The sequence below is a fragment of the Magnolia sinica genome, chromosome 4 (genome assembly GCF_029962835.1).
Source record: "Magnolia sinica isolate HGM2019 chromosome 4, MsV1, whole genome shotgun sequence".
In the NCBI taxonomy this organism is placed as follows: domain Eukaryota; kingdom Viridiplantae; phylum Streptophyta; class Magnoliopsida; order Magnoliales; family Magnoliaceae; genus Magnolia; species Magnolia sinica.
The window spans coordinates 81,934,931-81,953,859 of NC_080576.1; the positions used below are offsets into that span (position 1 = coordinate 81,934,931).

The following is an 18,929-nucleotide window of genomic DNA, read 5'->3' on the forward strand; positions in this document are numbered from 1 at the left end:
GATACAACATATATGTTTGCATGCAAGATAAATGTTGATCATAAGATTCAATAACTATCGCAAGTGATCACGAATCGTAAGCATAAGCTATTAGGTAAGATGGTGATGGCCTGGGCGAGCCACAATTGGGTCTAGCGCCTACCATGGCCAGGGACTCAACTTGATGTCGGGTTAGCACTAATTGGTGTTGGAATGTGTCAACTTGACATGCCTGCAACAATCTAAACTCGGCCGCTAATGGTCAAGTGGGTCAGGTCAAGAGTAACAACCCCCCACTCGATCTGCACTAAGTCATTGACTAGCTCTAAGCGAGGCCTGGTCTCGGCAACTCAATTGCGCATGGGTGAACTCGAGCCTGACTCGTGACCAAGCATGGTGGAACTGTTCGATCGAACTTAGCAGCGACCTGACATTGCTGCCTCTCCATTTTTTCCTCCTCACTCTACCTTCCTCTCTGGATCTTCTCACTCTCTTGAAATGACCCAGACACCCACGGACTCGTGTAGACTCACCCTAAGTCGAGGTGACTCGGACGATCTGGTGCAGTGCGACACTGCAACCCGCACTCTCCTTCTCTTCCCTCACCTTCTCTTTCTTTATTTCTTTTCATAGTACAGGCCCCCTAGCTCGCCTTAAGTGAGCCCGGTTCGGGTCGACTGTGTTGACTTGGCACAGCAGGGCAGCAGTGTAGCGACAACGCCCATACTCTCTTACCTATTCTCACCTGATCTCTCTCCCTCTCTCATTTTATTTCCTTCTTTCTCTCTCTATCCCTTGAAATCTTGGCTGCAATCCCTAGGAAAATGTTGCATATTTATAGGCTTAGGGTTAGGTTTTTGGATTTCATCAGTGGCCACCCTATTGTGTTGCACTGGCTCAGATAGGAGGGTTGACTCTGTCGCATGGCGCTGATCCAACGTGTAGGATGTATTCCCACTGTCATGGGCCACCAAATGGGCATTTCAGATAAGAAAATGGGCCCCACACCATCATGGTGGGTTTTTCAGTTTGATATAGAAGATGACACCACCTTCAATGGTGAATTTTTATCTAGGGCCTACCAACTGGATCTGCACCTTGTAGATAGACTGGATGCGACCTCCATTGTGGGGCCCTCCATTTCCTTCGAAATTCGTAAGTGTCCTACATCTTGTGAGATTTCCTCTGCTGTGGATATTTTCTCACGCAGGGAGATTCTCATGAAAAGTTGGTTGCCCTGACGGCTAGTTGTGGGGCTGCCCTACCTCGAGTGACCAAGATTGTTTGGTGAAGCTCGGGTGTATGGCTTGGATCAAGCCAATGACGTTCTCCCAAAAAGGAAAAACTCCCATCATTTTTCTTCCATTGGCAGGTCGCTCCTCCTTTTTCAGTGTTGGGCGAAGGGTAAGGATTGGCATTGGAGGGATGGTCAAGATTTTCGGAGAATGGCCTACTTAGATTGCCAGCGTGATAGCGAAGAATGGAGAGGAAATTCCATTTCTCCATCGAGTAATCACATTCGCACTCCCAATTAAGCCTTCGTTTGTGTACATGCACATGTGCATAGGGGCGCGTGGATCATGTGGTCCTAGTCAAAATCGTATTTTGCATGAAATGGACAATTCAAATCTTCACTATAAACTTGAATGGTGGGCCATGTTTGTCTCAGACGGACGTTGTCCGTGCATCTATTACGCATGGGAGAAATGTAAAAGGAGTTCCCTTTCTCAGCTCGATTCAGACCTTGTTGACCGGGCTGGGAGTTTTGGTGGGGTGCGGGTGTGCACTAGTTATGCACATGCCCTACACACTACAAGAAAAGGGGGTTTTAGCCTCGGTTCAAAACTGTGGCTAAAAAGGTTAAAAACTGAGGCTAAAGCCTTTAGCCTCAGTTATCCAAACCGAGGTTGAAAGCCCTGTGGCTAAAGGCTTTAGCCTCAGTTTTAGCAACCGAGGCTAAAATGACTTTTATAGCCTCGATTCTTCAAGTGAGGCTAAAAACCTTTTTAGCTTCAATTTTCTCGAAATGAGGCTAAATCAAAATTTTAGCCTCCATTGTTTTCAACTGAGACTAAATCTAAATTTTAGCCTCAATTGCCTCCGACCGAAGCTAAATCTATTTTTAACCTCAGTTCTCAACAACTGAGGCTAAAGCCTTTAGCCACGGGAATTTCAGCCTTGGTTATCAACAACCGAGGCTAAATTCAAGCCTTAGTTACAAATTGAGGCTAAAATTTTTTTTTTTTATTTTTTTAAATATTTATTTAAACTACTAATCCATTCATTCAATCCACTCATGAAACAATCAATCATGAAAGCCACAATACCAACAAAACAGTTAACAACAGTCTATTTAAAGTTTAACTCAATCAAACTGTTACACAACATTAGGTTCCACAAATAATACAAAGTCATGGTCGCACCTGTCATCACTGGTGCCATTGTGCTTGGTGGACCCTGAGATCCATGTTGCAGACTCTCAGCCTGTAGAAATTGATAAAAACCAAGATGAGGTAGGAGAAATAAACTTATGCATTGCAACATAAGACTTTTATCCAATGAAAGACAATGCATCATAAGATATTCATTCTTCAAAAGCAATTGATATGACCTTCTTTTTTTGATCCAAGTTATGCTTTTTATAATAAGCCTTGTGCTAAAAAAACTTGCCTCCACCAGTCTTCACATCCATGTGCAGGCCAACACATTTAGCACAAGTAGGATGAAATGCAGTTTGACAGTCATCATGATTTTTTTTTTGTTAATAATGCAACAGAGAAACATACCAGCTCGTTCGATCCGTGGCATTTAGATGCAAGTAAATGAAACCCAAGATTGCTAAAGCAAGGATAGGAAAGGAGTATACACTGAAATTAAGGCCTTATAAATCAGAGAAATATTGATAATTAGGAGGATTAATAAAGGAGAATCTCAAAGTGCTGCTGGAATTCCATTCAAAGAAGGCATGTGAAAGAAGAAGTAACTACAGTGAGAATTTAAGAACCGGAGTATCCGAAGAAGGTGAATTTGGCATCATCTTCAGCTACACACCATTATTTTTTCCAGATTCTAGTGGGGGTGATGAACCACACACATACCCAACTGGTGAATATCAAGATCATTAGCGTTTTCATTAGCAGGAATGACCTTATCAGCCGTGCTGTATAAATACAGCTAAGGGCAGGGAGGCTGGTCACTTGAGAGGATGGAGATGATCTACCTCAACCTCCTATTTACAGCAACATACTGTTAGAAAAACTATACATAAAAACTTTAATTCATGACTGAGTAAGCTGCATTAACTAAGATCATCAAAAGATATAATGGTCTGTAATCATTTAGTGTTGATCGAAGGAGGAGGGTAAATAAGATTAGCTAAAACATTCAGTGCTAGATGAATCACCTGCCAAATATGAACACATGCTGTAAATCCAATTGCTCAAACCCACCTTGAAGCTCCTCCCACTGTGATGATTATAAACTCAATATATCAGTCGCAGTGGATTGATATTATAGAAGTATACTTCATTGACTCCAGAAATGAGAATAATCTATCATAAACATCTATTATAAATGTTTGTAATTTGAATTCAAAGAAAAAGTGCAGTGAGAAAATAAGTTTAACCATATGATTTTTTCTCTCTTCAAATATGAGCCACTCACTATTTTACTTTGAACCATCCATTTGATAGCAATTAATTGGATGGTTAGAATTGCTTTTGGTAAGTGGATTTTTAGTGATATGCTCCATCCACAGTGGGATTCACAGTTCATGAGGTAAATTACCAAATTCAATCACTTGAATCAAATTGTTTCATAATCATACCTTGTTAACACTGCAGAAGTTACATCATGGTCATTTGAGAACACCCTTCTGAATCATATAGCCCCAGAAATCAGAATGTCCACTTTCTCAGGCAATTCAACATCCTCAACTTTACCTTTGATCACTCGTAATATAAAGAACAAAAACCCTCACAAAAATGAGAACAATGTAGGAACAAGGTGAGTTCGGCAAAGAACTCAAAAAAGTCAGGTATTAAGTTTAAACTGCAAAATAAAATCGCTGCAAAATAAAATATTCTTATAAAAGAAATAACAGATCTGAATGCAATGTAGTTTCCACGAGTACAAATTAGCCATGCAACCCATATAAATATACAATTTTGTGTTGAGTGAAAGTAAAAAAAGAAGGGATTTTGTAGATCTTACCATTTAGGTAATCCTCTTATAGCACTAGTGCCCATGGACGACAAGTAGTCGCTCCAGAAACCGGAACTGAGCAATAGAGAAGTCACTAGGTGGTTGTTCTTGGCATCGCCTGTTTTTGAAACCATCATCAAGACAAGAACATTAGTTACAGTTTCACAAAAAGCAAGAGCAAGGAATCGCCTGTTTTTAAAAAAATAAGAAGTCGAAAAGAATCAGGAATTATGCTTTGTTTTCCATGTGTGTGGAATTGTACTGTGTGTGAGCATGCGCACACTAATAAATTGCATATGCATCACACATGGGAATGCCTAAACATTTATCCTACATAACTACAAAACATAGAAAGGTAGTGATTTACTTACAAGAATCCAACAATAATTTGGTTCTCATAGTTCAAACCATCAGACATTCCTAGATCTCCAAGGTGATCACCAAGAAGTAACACATTAGTTCTCTCCTTCACTGAGGCATTGCCATCGTTTTGCTCATCAGTATCTCCTAATTGGTGATGAAGTGCTGCAGCCATATCAAGAGCATTTTAAAAACTCAAAATATGAACAGAAGAAAGAAACTGCAATACTAATACAATATACCGACCAGGACCAGCACTGTTTCCTCCAATAGCAGACATAACACAGCTAAAAAATGTTGCAATTGTCTGTTACAAAACCAAAAGAAGAAAATGAATAGTAAGAGCATTTTAAAAACTTGGACTAGTTGTTGAAACATGGAATAGATTAAGCCAAAACACAGATATGATTCAAGGATAAGTGAATAAAGCAAGCGAAAGACTTATAGAAAAATATGTGTACAAGTGTAAATCCTGAATTACATATACAAGCTAGATCGTATGAAAGTGTTATTTAACAAAATTATAAGCATCAAATTACATCATTTAGATTCCCAAAAATAATCCCGAGATCCCACGCATCAGACCTAGGCTCGCTAGAACCCGTCTGAAAACTACATATAGGAGAACGCACCTCATCATCATCTAGCTCCGCTCGCCTCGAAGTCGCATCTACATCCGCAACATCGAGCCTAAGACAGTCCGGTGGGTGTTTAACACCACCCCGTAAACGTGGGAGTGAGTGATCAACTCGGTGGAACAATAAGGCACAGGTTAACATGTTATCGATTCAATCAAAAAGTAATGATAAAGCAGAACAATTAAATAAATCCTAAGTACTCTTGTTAATGCAAGGATGTATGCAATATGATGCGTGCCCTCACGCGTACACCCTCAGCGTCTTCATCTTACGTTACGCATGACATCGCCTCAAAGTGCGCCACATCTACAAAGCACATGCAAATGCAGTGCATGAATATGATTACCAAGTTGTTATTAGTCCATTTCACACAGCAGGATTGGGAAGCTAAGATACCTTCCTCATGTCACCATCCAAACAGTGATCCATACTAGGGTCGTCAATCCTAGACATCTCATACGATCATATGTTTGAGGTCGTAGCAAAGGGCTCGTCACCAATCAATGCACGCCTTTCATTCCTTTACTACCACAATTCGGCTCGTCACCTCTTTGCGGTATCCAGGTATGCTCGAGGTCACTACAAAGGGCTCGTCACCAATCAATGTAGGCCGACAGCACGAATATAGTGTCCCATACCACCATAATCGGCTCACGAGTTTAGTTGCTCACTGATCACTACTGGGAGGCTCGTCACCCCAGCGTAGGCCGACAGCTCGACCACGGTGTCCCATACCACCATGTCCGGCTCATGAGTCTTAGCGGATCAAGGTACCATGGTTAATAGGATTTCACTGATAAGTTCGGTACCCTAGATTCAAGCAGTAGCGTCCATACATGGTGAACATACATCGGATAATCGGGTTACTTGACGAACTCGACTAGCACGAGCGTACGTTGAATTGAGCGACATAGAGTGCACAAACACTCCGCGTGGCCAAACCACTGCCGACAACTCTAATATGGCTCGGGTTCGTCTAATACGTCCTACGTGGCGAAAGCAACCTCAACCACAAACATATGGTCGATTACCGATTTCCTGGACTAATGCATAGTCCCAAACACATTACACTACTACAGATGTTCATATTAGATGTAAAACAGTAAAGGAACAACAACTCAAATCATGTTACAGACATTTAAAGAATATCAACTTAACATAAATGTAAGCATATGAAATGCTTGAATTTAAATAACATGGAAAGTAACTTGCATAAAGGAAAATCATGCACATCAATAGGAGTGTTGAGAATCACTTCTCAACGCCCGCAATTAGTGTAATAAGTTACACTTTAGATCATTCGTGCATTTTTACAAACACTTAGCATACATGGAACAACATATATGACGTATGTTGAAAAACATGCATTTAGACAATTCCTTTTTCCAAGGAGTTGTCATACATGCATCTAGCATACATACATGACAAATAATCATGGTAAACATAAGTGCATATTTTATACGTATACGGTACTTTATAAATACACATAGAATACACAAATCTCAATATAGCACATGCATATCAGGAAAGCAACGTAAACACAACATTTGGCATGCGAAATCTCATCCATAACAAGAATAAATCACTAACTGGCGTTGAAAGCCTTGAAAACCATAACCTATACACTTAAAGTCCGTACCTTAAGCAAAGAAAGAAACACCGAACTGATTCAGACGAGTTGTCTTCGTCAACGGCGATAGGATACCCTAAAACAAGGATAGAAATGAGATACAACAACACCAAGACTAATCTAAGCTCTAACACAGATTAGGGTTAGATTAACTTACCCCAAAAAGAACTCAGAACCGTCAGAAGAACGATTCAAAGTGAAGGTTCAAAGATGAAGAAGAACAAAGAAGAATCCAAGATGATTCACCAACTTATCTCTCTCACTTTCTCTCTCTTTTCCACTCTCTTTCCAAGCTAGGGTTAGAGAAAATTCGTATGGAAAAGAGGGCTAGGGTTTAAGGACTATAAATAGGCCTCAGAATGATGGAAATAACCTTAGGGACAAGGTATACTTAGGTTATAACCAAAGCATGCCTTTCTCGATCCAACGAAGCACTTCTGGTGGGCCTATAACCACGAAAGGTCGGACTTAAGCTCCTTGACCATGGATCTAGGTCAAGCTGAGTTTTCATACCGACCGGCTCTTCAGATCAGCCGTGGCGGACCACACTCAATTCAATGGTCACGAAATCTCGATCAGGTCCACAAGCACTAGGATATGCCTGGGCCAACTATCCTGATCAGAGGGTGAAATTGGGTCAGAATCCAACGGTCAGATAGCTTAAAATCGTCGCGCAAGCGACACGACTCAAATTCCATAAAAACTTATTAAATTCTAACCGTTCTCACACTCTTCACTCCGAACTCAATCAAATCGACCCAGAACATCAGATGGACTTGATTTTTGAGGTGATGGTCAAGCCCAACTGGTGACCGCAATAGCCTAAGACCATCGCCATTGGACTTTCAACGCGCGGTCCAGGTCTTATCCAGATCTTCCAAAAATTCTCCAGAACAACTGGATTTAGCGATGGATCTCAGGTTTCAGAGTAACGTAGCGCTAACTAATCTACAGGTTTAGAGCTAAGCAGATACAATTTAAAGTGATTGATGCGAATTTCACAAGCAATCAAGTATAGCGCTAATTACCCCAAAAACAACTACTTAAGGAAAGATTAGCACAAAAATTCCAAGGTCGTTTCCAATAGTAGACATAACACAACTAAAAAAAATTACAATTGTCTATTACAAAACCAAAAGAAGAAAATGAATAGTTAGAGCAACCATTTGTTTCATAATCTAACTAGTTTAATTTGAGTTAGCACAAGCTTATCTTTTCCAGGGCATTGAATTACTCAGCTCTACTTTAAGTATATTGTGGGAAGTTTCTCCTTTTTGGTATTCTGACTCATGTGTGACATTCGGGGACATAGAATTCTCTATTTCTTGGTCCATTGTTGATGGACACAAGAAAGTAAGATATGAGAAAGGTGCTTCAGCATTTGAAGCCCAAAATAATCATAGAAACCTATGAGTCTCAATTTGCCCACAAGTTTAGGCTGAGTTTGGATGTACAGAAAAGGTCAGGAGGAAAGACTGTATTTTGCAGGTCAGAACTGACATGTAGCAGAATTTACTTGTCATGGTATAGACAAAAATGTGGGCAATGTATAATATGGTTCCTAAAATTCTGCCACTAGAATGCGCATTGGAATGGATAACCATCCGTAACCCATCGAAATATGCATTTCTGTTGAATTTTGGCATCACCCAGATGCACTCTTAGTTCACAAATGAAGTCATCACCTTGCTTTGAAAATTAAATCACAGAACATTTTAGAGTTATTAGAAGCCCTAATGAGTTTTCCTTTTTTAACTTGTCCACGAGTTCAGTTCTTTGTATTTTGCACATCTTGCTATTTTTAAGAAAAATAAATCCTAAAAACCAATGAGATTCCAGTACTCATGGTCTGTAATCAGGAAAGTGCAGCACTGACTATCAGAGGCATAGTTAGATCATCTACGATTTTAAAGATTGTTGCTAATATATTACAACAAGTACAGAATATGATGACTAATACATAATATATTAGCCAGCACGCAAAATATATGGTACCACTGAACTGGGATACCAGGTATCCTTGTAGTTTATGTTGTTCTTCCACTTCTCCTTTCTTTGTGTTATTTTTATTATTATTCCTGTTGATAAAAATATAGGTGGTACCATCCACCTTCACCAGAAAAATAAATGTATCCTCCTAAAATGAGCCAAGAAGCTGCCATCAGCCAGCAAATTACATAATCCTCTAGAAAAGCTAAAGGGAAACAATGGAAAACAAAAGCGCTGTTTTCAGGATTTCTAACATGAAATCAATGGAAAGGGAAGAACAACTTTCAGATTTTTAGCAAAAGGAAAAAAAACAAAAAACAAATGATGAAAAATGTTAAAATAAGTATATTATTTTATTTTATATTATTTTATATTGCACCACATAGTAATGAGCATGCTTTGTCGAACAACCATGATTCATTAAGATAATATAAATCTCGTGTCTCGATCTAAGTGGACCGTGGCCCATACATGGATTATGGCAATCAGAAGATTCAAGACAGCCCATTAAAATACGAACAAGAGCTCATGTGTTCCAAGTTGTTGGTTTGGTATAAATGAGATGGTGTTGCACTGAAACAAGTTGTAGGACAAAGCGTAGGAAAAGAAAATTCAGCAAATGTCTTCCCACATGGATTAAGTTGTGAATTGGCAACAGTTTTGATAGTAGGGAAGCATGAGCAGAGATAATTTCTAACAGGAGATCAGAGTCACATGTACTACTAGTAGATGAGAAGCAATTGAAGGTTCCTAAGAATCCGTGTTTTATTGCAGGTTCATGTGTTTCAAATCACCAAAAGAAATAGAAAATCCAATGAAATCTCAAAATGTATTTCAAATACATGATATTACATAAATCAAAGATAAATCTCTAAAATCTAAATACAAAAACCTAAATTACAACTTAAATCAGCAAGAATCGAAACAAAATCCAATGAAATCTCTAAGAATAAAGATAAATAAGTTGGATCAAGATCAAAACAGATCAAGCACTAGAAATCAAGAAAAAATTACAAAAACCAAACCCTGAGTGGAAAATTTTGGAGAAATGAGAGGGGGAAGCTCACCTGATTGAAAGTTAAAACCCTTCCTCTGTCCGCAAATAATGTCAACTGTAAATCTGAGTAACTTCTTCAAATGAATAATCAAACTGAGAAAAAAAAATGAAAAGGAAGGCAATATGCATCATCAGCTCAAAACAAAAATAAAAAAAAAAACAAAGCTCCAAACAATGAGATCTGAAAGGAAAATAGATCTATTAGCAAGAATCAGATCAAAATCCAACAAAATCTCTCAGAATCGAGAGACATAAGCTAGATTCATATTAAAATAGATTAAGCACTAAAAATTGAGAAAAAAACCATAAGTGGAAAAAAATTGGAAAAAAGCTCACTGTCTTTTGAGGATCTGATGATCAGAGAAAGAGAGAGAGAGAGAAAGAGAGAGAGAGAGAGAAAGAGATGATAGATCTGATGAAGACGAGAGAAATATTGGAGAAGATGGAGAGAAGAGCTAGGGTTCGGTTTGGTGAGGAGCTGCAATTGGTGTATATGCCCCTTGTTTATCTAGCCTGCACGAAAATCGGCAATGGAGGAGTAGATTTCACAGCAGAGAATAAGGTTTTGCTCTCAAATCGAACACCAAACCCTAATCGCTGATATTACAATGCAGAAACTGCTCAAATCCATCAAATGAGCTTGAAACGACAGGATTTTGCACTTCCTGAGCAAGATTTCAGTGAAATCAGAAAAAAAAACTCCTCAGATCGAACCAAAAAATGTGAAAATTGGATTTTGAACGGCCAAATGGGGAAAACGCATGAAAATGAGAGATTTCTGCCCCGATTTCTGATTTTTGAGAGGATTTCAGTTGAGAAATCAGTAGATAAAAAGAAAGAATGAGTACCTGAAATCGGCGAAGAGATCGCTGGTGTGGAGGACAGAATTTCCTTTCAGAGCTGAGGGATTTTGAGAAGAGAGCTCTATTGAGAGAGAGGGATTTTGAGAATTTCCTTTTATAGTGCCACACACTAATTACTTACTAGGCTTCTGAAAACTAGATTAGGCCGGCTCTCCGATTGAGCTGGGCCTATTCGAGATCCAAGCTTTCCATCTAGATGGCCTGGAAGGACCGACCAACTTTATTTCTAGCCGTCCATTTTGATACTAAAATCTATCAACTATTCTAGAGAAATGCTATAGCTACTCGCCATATATCCGCCTCTTATTCCTCCACTTCCTGCACGTGCCAACCTCACATCTGTGTGAAACATCAAGGCCGTATATCACGTGGACCCCTCCATGTATGTTCCTTGGCCCCAGAGTTAGGCAGGTCTAGTACTCGTGTATGAGATAAATGTATGCTAAATCTGGACCGTTTGTAGTATTTTCTATATAATCCATTTTAATTGCTAGTTGTGGCTCCCCTGATGATTGAGCTGGTCCGATTCAACTGCAGATTTTTGGTCAATATATCTGAGCTGGTGCATGCACAATAAGAAGAACTCAATAGTATTTTTTTTGTTTTTTTTTTTTTTTAATTTCTACATTGTGATTTTTGGAACATGGCCCATTCATTATTTGATCATGAAATGGGTGGTTTCAATTTGATCAGATGGAGCAATGTCTAGACAGAATAACGCCCATTCATAAAAAATTAGACCTTTCGCCTCGGTTCTTATGCAACTGAGGTTAAAATGTAGACTTTTGGCCTCGGTTCCTATGCAACTAAGGCTAAAAATTAGACCTTTCACTTCGGTTTGTATGGAACTGAGGTTAAAAAGTAGACCTTTTGCCTCAGTTCCTATGCAACTGAGGCTAAAAAGTAGACCTTTCACCTCGGTTCCTATGCAACTGAGGCTAAAATGTAGACCTTTCGCCTCGGTTCCTATGTAAATGAGGCTAAAAAGTAAACCTTTCGCCTTAGTTCCTATGCAACTGAGGCTAAAATGTAGACCTTTCGCCTCGGTTCCTATGTAAATGAGGCTAAAAAGTAAACCTTTCGCCTTAGTTCCTATGCAACTGAGGCTAAAAAGTAGACATTTCGCCCCGGTTCCTATGCAACTGAGGCTACAAAGTAGACCTTTCGCCTCGGTTCCTATGCAATTGAGGCTAGAATGTAGACCTTTCGCCTTGGTTCCTATGCAACTGAGGCTAAAAAGCAGACCTTTCGCCTCGGTTCCTATGTAATTGAGGCTAGAATGTAGACCTTTCGCCTTAGTTCCTATGCAACTAAGGCTAAAAAGTAGACCTTTCACCTCGGTTCCTATGCAACTGAGGTTTAAATGTAGACTTTTGGCCTCGGTTCCTATAGAACTGAGCCTAAAAATTAAACCTTTCACCTCGGTTCTTGTGCAACTGAGGCTAGAATGTAGACCTTTCACCTCAGTTGTTATGTAACTGAGGCTAAAAAGTAGACCTTTCGCCTCGGTTCCTATGCAACTGAGGCTAAAAAGTAGACCTTTCGCCTCAGTTCCTATACAATTGAGGCTAGAATGTAGACCTTTCGCCTCGGTTCCTATGCAACTGAGGCTAAAAGTAGACCTTTCGCCTCAGTTCCTATGCAACTGAGGCTAAAAAGTAGATCTTTCGCCTCGATTCCTATGCAACTGAGGCTAACATGTAGACTTTTCGCCTCACTTCCTATGTAACTAAGGCTAAAAGGTAGACTTTTCGCCTCAGTTCCTATGTAACTGAGACTAAAAGGTAGACTTTTCGCCTCGCTTCCTATGCAACTGAGGCTAAAAGGTAGACTTTTCGCCTCGGTTCCTATGCAACTGAGGCTAAAAGGTAGACTTTTCGCCTCGGTTCCTATGCAACTGAGGCAAAAGATGAACTTTTAGCCTCAGTTCCTTGGCAACCGAGGCTAAAAGACACATTTAGCCTCCATTTTTTTTCAACTGAGGCTAAAAAACTCTGGCTAAAGGCCTATTTTCTTGTAGTGACATAGTGAGGGGCCTATAATGCTGGTCATGATGGATCTCCCCCATCCATCTAGTCATGTGGGTCCTATCAGGGCATCCAGTCAAATATGAGGTAAATTCAAGGCTTACGTGGGCCACACCAAGTGATCGTTGGTTTAACTATTGATTTCCATCGATCTGACGATCAGATTGAATCTGAAGCCGATCACCATTGAACTCTGGAGTTGTGAGATCTCTTATTTTGAAAACCATTTGGATAGATGGCCTGATGAATGGGTGATGGTTACTCCCATTGGCTTGACTTAGGCTAGGACCATTCGCTTAAGTTAGCTTCATATTTAAACCAAATTAGGTTTCAGGGTAACACCCGAGCACTGAAAGTGCAGGGTGTTACATTATATACTTATAAAAAAAATAATGATAAATGGTGCTACCATTATCACTCCCAAAGATAAAACTAATGGAGTCAGTACCAAAAAAGAAGGCAACACGGCATAATCCTTCCCCAATGATTGTTAGCATTCATAAATTCATCATTGCTCACCGTGATTTGCCGATGGCCTAAACATCAGTATTGGCCTTGGTAATGCTTATGGCTTTAAAGCATTGGCGAGTTACGCCAAGTTTCCTTATTTGTCGACGGCCCGTATGACCAACACCGACAGTTAAAAGTTGTTGACGTTTCTCTTTTAAAAAAAATAATAATAAATAAATAAATAAATAAATAAAAACAACACATTATTGAAGTGGATTTCCTACCCTGCCCATCTCTAGCTCGGAACAAGCAAATCCTCCACCATTATGTGACCTAATAGTTTGATTTTTAAAGCAATCCTACATCATGTGTCCTATGACAAAAACATGAATGTGAAAAGGGCTATACATTGAAAAGTTTCATAAACATTTGAATAACAACAAAGATGAAAGGGGCTTTACACTAGAAAGTTTCATAAGAATTGTATTTGTTTGTAAACTATTACAATGTGCTCTATGCATGATTACATATGATATGTTAGGGTCAAATACATGTTATAAAGGATGAACATCAATGGCAAGAGGACCATGCCACCGACTAACTGAAACTGTAAGCACATGGAACATAGAACTTTGTACCTTCTTAACCCACTAATTTCTTAGCAGTTTAAGATTCTATATTCTAACAACAAAGCTAGTAACAAAAATATGAAGAAGTTATGAAAACAAGGCTAAAAATAACAAATGGTGAGGGGTGAGGTGTTATACCTCAAGTACCTTATCATTATCATTCTTCTACCGTTCGTCCAATGGATAACCATTCGCAAAATATTTAGATACATTATAAGACCTGTAACACCGTGAGACTGACCGTACGCTTTAACTTCGGCACCAGTGTGTTCCTGGAAGATTAGATCAATGAGTTTTGATCGCAACTCTATTTTAGTACCGCAACACCTCGAGACTAGCACCCTAAAAACCGTGTGGGTGCTATGTGGAATTGCGGTAAAGGGCAACAATCCTTCTAAGTGTGGAATATGGTGGAGCTATAAAATGTAGACTAAGTCCTAGAGAGTGGGGGGGGGGGTTTGATTAGGACCTATATAAAATTTTGCCAATTAAAAACAACAATTGACTAGTTTAAACTAATTGTCAATTAAACTAAACTAAGCAATGGAACTTTAAAGGCTTCCAAGTCTATAGAGGGTCCAATCACATAAGCTACTTAAGATATGCTAATTAAGTAACTAGCCTTTAACATAATGAAATGTGAGTATGGGATATGCTACCTGTTATTCCTACCATTCATCTAATCATGCAAGCATATAATTAAACGTTCAACCATGTTGCATAATTAAACAAATGCTTAAATGACAATTCCAAACACAATCATGTATAGTGTTTTGACTATATACCTACTCCATTCCCAACGAACTTACTCTCTACTTGAGTGTACTGGATTTCACTATGGGATGTTTTAAATTAGGTTTACCTCAAACCTTTACAGCTCTACAGAAGGAGATTACAATTTATACCCTACACAAGAGCAAAAGTCCTACACAAGAACCTAGACTTTATGTCCTACACAAGGACAAGGGTCCTAATCCTGAACCCAACAATTTAGGCCACACAGGCCAAGGTCTTACACAAGAACCTAAATTTATGTAAAGAAGAGCAAGGGTCGGACTTCTGAACCTAACAATTTAGGTCATATAAGCCAATGTCCTAACCCGAACCTAAGATTTATGTTATATACAAGAGAAAAGGTCCTACTCTCAGACCCGACATGTATTCTCCTATTGGAGACCTACACAAGGACTTGAATTGGTTTTTCCTTCGACTAAACAACAACCTAGATCCTACACAAGGACCATGGATTTAGGCCACATAGGCTAAGGTCTTAAGAAAGAACCTAAGTGAGTTTGAAAATAAACTCTTACACTCCAACCTATATAAGGTTGGAGCACAAACTTAGACTCTTACAATTGACAACTTACTTGTCGGATTGAGCCCTTTTTTATGTGCCTCTTTGGGTTGCTTGATATCCTTTCTCCTGTGCTTTAATTAGCTAACCGATGCTCCCACGATCACGTTGTTGCTACTTTGCCACGGCTTTAGCTCCATGATCAATTGCCTTGCAGTTGATGCTCCACTGAGATAACCAAGGTTATAATGTGAGTTGAATCTCCTACAACTAGTGGGTAGTTGATTATCCTTGTGGATTCTACAAGATGGGTCTCCTTAAAGACTTGGACAATGATTTACCAATAAGCTTAAGTCCAATCTTTAAGAAATGGAGGAGCTCGCATTTAAAATATTGAGGTTGGAATCCTCATTAGAGTTAAAATCTCATGGGAGGTGCTTGAATCTCAAAAGAATAGAGGCATTGAGTGAGGGATATGGCCATGGGATCACCTTACCTCTAGTTGCTCCAAAAATCCATCCTCATGTCTAAGAACCAAATGCCATCGAAGGGTTCCCCGATGCCTTTGAAATATCTATAGAAAATGATGTTTCCTTGCTGGACAAATCTTGTCCTCTTTCAATTGTATCGACCCGATCTTCGATTGCCTCAAACATTAAGTTTTGATGCCATCAAAATAGCTTCGATGCCATCAAGAGAATCAGGGGAAAATTCAAAAACCTTGTTGGACAATTCTGGATATCAATCGATGCCATCGAGGGGACTTCGATGCCATAAAAACTTAAGTTTTAATGCCATCGAAGGCTCCTCAATGCCATCGAGAATTTTGGCATAAAATCCAGTTTGGTTGCTAGACATCCCTAACTTATTCTTGATTGCATCAGCCAGGTCTTTCATGCCATCGAAGACTGTTCGATGACAACCTAATGCAATCGAAAATCACTTGGAAGATGTTGTTATGGACTATCTTCTATACAGTAGATTCCCACCTCTTCTAACCTTATTTGTCATATTTTTCTTGGTATCCTAATGCTAAGGGATGATCAAATTATATTCATATTAAGTCAAGATCATCTAGAGGTGTATGGGGTTATTTTGGGTAAAGGGTTAGGGTCACCAAGTGTAAAGCCTTGGTTTTTAAAACCCGAGTATACAACTCATTTTCCAAAAACCCGAGTGTTAGCCTTTAAAATTCAGTCTAAATTTAAGGTGCTTTATCATTAATCAGAGTTAGCAGCAAATGTTGGTGGAGTAAACCATGCATTATATAAAAGCATTCTAATCATCACAAAATTCTAAATGTAGCACCCATACAGGACTTATACAATCCTAAATAACAAAGTTCATTAAACAAAAAAAGGAATCTATCAACTAGTGATGGAGCTCAATATGGGTCACAAGGACTCCATCTAGCTCCTTAGCTACCAGATTTTCTCTAGTGACCTAGTGAACAACATCGACTCGCTCTACACCTGCATTAACTGATACGGTTTAATAGCATCAATGGCTATCGTAGTGAGGAGTAACCACTGCGATTACTCACTCATCATTCATAATCCAACATAAATCACAAGATATGAGAAGAGACATATTAAACAATACAATTTAAAATCATGATCACATATTCAGAAATAAACCAGTCAACATAATTTCAACATTAAGAAAATGTAATAGCAATCATAATATAACTGAACATGTCTAGATAGTCAAATAATCAATCAAACAACTTTCTATTGCACTCACAAATCACATTGTACGCGAACTCCGTAAAATGGCTAGAAAATCAATAAGCGAACTCCCACTCCACCCAGAAATCACACTACAAGTGAACTGCGCAAAGAGAATAGAACATTAAGCTATAAACTTCTACTTCACCAGGAAATCATATCGTATGTGAATAGTACAAGATGGCTAGAAAATTGATAAGCGAACTTCAACTCCACCTGGAAAACACATTATGATTGAACACTGCAAGATGAAGAGAGAATTAACATATAAACATCCGCTTCACCCGAAAATCATATCATATGTGAACTCCGCAAGATAGTTAGAAAATTGATAAGCGAACTGCCACTCTACCCAGAAATCACAGTACGACTGAACACCACAAGATGAAGAGAGAATCAACATATAAACTCTAAACCACCCGAAAATCATATCGTATACGAACACTAAAAGATAGCTAGAAAATCGATAAGCGAACTCCCGCTCCACCTGGAAATTACAGTACGATTGAACACTATAAGATGGATAGAAAACCAACATACAAAACTCTACTTCACCCATAAATCATATCATATATAAACACCACAAGATGACTAGAAAATCGACAAGCAAACTTTAGCTCCAACCGAAAATCACCATATGACTGAATACCGCAAGATGAAGAGAGAATCAACATGGGAACTCTTGCGTCATTCAAAAATCATATGAACTCCACAATATGGCTAGAAAATCGACAAGCGAACTTTAGCTCCACCCAGAAATCATAACAAACTCTGCATTATGACCCAAAAATCAAGAAGAAATGTGAATATAACCAACAAACCACAAAAGGGCATTAATGTTCCATCAAAGTCACCAAGGGCAAATAAGTGATCCAAGCTGCATAGGGCAAATATGTGATCCAAGTCATGTAAGGCAATGTTCGATCCAAGCCGCGTAAGACAAATATGGACCATAAGATGGCAAGTTCATGATAAGTTGCACTCATTCTATCACTTAATCACAAGTGGCAAACATACAATTAATTAACAAATGTACAACTAAATATAACATGTTATCATCAAATCATTTATGCTTGCTATAATTAAATAGAGATGTCTATCATCTAACATAGGAAATAATTGTGCAACAATTTATCATATTCAATAGTGACATAAGTAACTTAATGAGAGAAATCAAAGCATCATCTATGACTACATTGATGAATTTAAGTGGGAAGCTTAAAGGGTGAGTCCTCACCTCTTGATGTGAGTTCACTTCTCCATAGGATTTGAGGGTGTGAAATAGCTAAAATCAAATTAACTTCATGTTAGACGATTTTCTAATATACGATAAAAATACTAACCAATTTATTTATTAATAATTTCTAATTTAAATAGTTGCGTTGAACTTACCCAATTAGACCAATATGATCTAGTCTTAGTTGCGTGTCTTGACTCAAACCAACTTAGCTCGACAACTCACCCGAGTTGACTTGGCACGTGCAACGACCACCCATCCTTCCTCTCTCTTATCCCATGCCGAAATGTCTAGCTAGACCTGGACCAGGACCAAACACAACTCGACTTGGCAGCCCACCAAACCAACCTCCCTCTCCTTCTTTCTTGTTTTTCTTCCTCTTCCCTTTTCTCACTCCTCTTCTTTTGGTGGAACATCAGCAGCAATCCTCTAACTCGAACAAGTAAGCTGGGCAGCAACTCTGCTAGTTTCGAACTCTCCCTCTCACTTCCTTTTCTCTCCATTTCTATTGCTCTCTCTCTCTCTCTCTCTCCCCTTCCCGTGTTTCTCTCTTCTACCTTTCTTACTAGAATTCCAGCAAGTCTCCAACCCAAAACAGGTTCAAGCCCAACTTGAGCACAACTCAGTCGAGTTGGGTTGGCCGACTGTCCCACTCTCTCTTCCTCTCTATTCTCCTCTTCCCTAATCTCTCTTCTTTCTTTTCTCCCTCGTCTCTCCTACTTCTTCTCTCTTCTCCCCTTATGGACCTGACGACACCTAGAATGGACTCGCCTAGGCGTGCACAAACCGTGGCCTAAAACTCAACTGGGTCGGGCGAGTGCAACAACCTACGACTTGAGCTCGGGC

At 39.2% G+C, this 18,929-nt stretch overlaps 1 protein-coding gene across 1 annotated transcript; it reads right to left on the reverse strand.

Annotated features, from left to right (window-relative positions):
- Positions 1 to 3,580: 3,580 nt before the first annotated feature.
- On the reverse strand, positions 3,581 to 18,586 carry LOC131244190 (uncharacterized). The gene is made up of 6 exons (XM_058243836.1): positions 18,432 to 18,586; positions 17,668 to 17,723; positions 10,705 to 10,780; positions 9,867 to 9,949; positions 4,192 to 4,300; positions 3,581 to 3,920 (listed from the first exon to the last, which is right to left on the reverse strand). Exons 1-6 carry the CDS (start codon positions 18,584 to 18,586, stop codon positions 3,917 to 3,919), a joined length of 483 nt encoding a protein of 160 aa, XP_058099819.1. The 3' UTR covers positions 3,581 to 3,916.
- Positions 18,587 to 18,929: the final 343 nt, after the last annotated feature.

Bases quoted from the DNA above. Each gene is read 5' to 3' on its own strand.
- LOC131244190 (XM_058243836.1), bottom strand. From the start codon at position 18,586: ATGGAGAGAAAAGGAAGTGAGAGGGAGAGTTCGAAACTAGCAGAGTTG. The intron at 10,781-17,667 runs GTTTGTTGGTTA...CTCTCTCAATAG, and splicing joins AACATTAATGCCCTTTTGTG to AGCTCTCTTCTCAAAATCCC. The intron at 9,950-10,704 runs GTACTCATTCTT...TTTTTTTCTCAG, and splicing joins GATCTCTTCGCCGATTTCAG to TTTGATTATTCATTTGAAGA.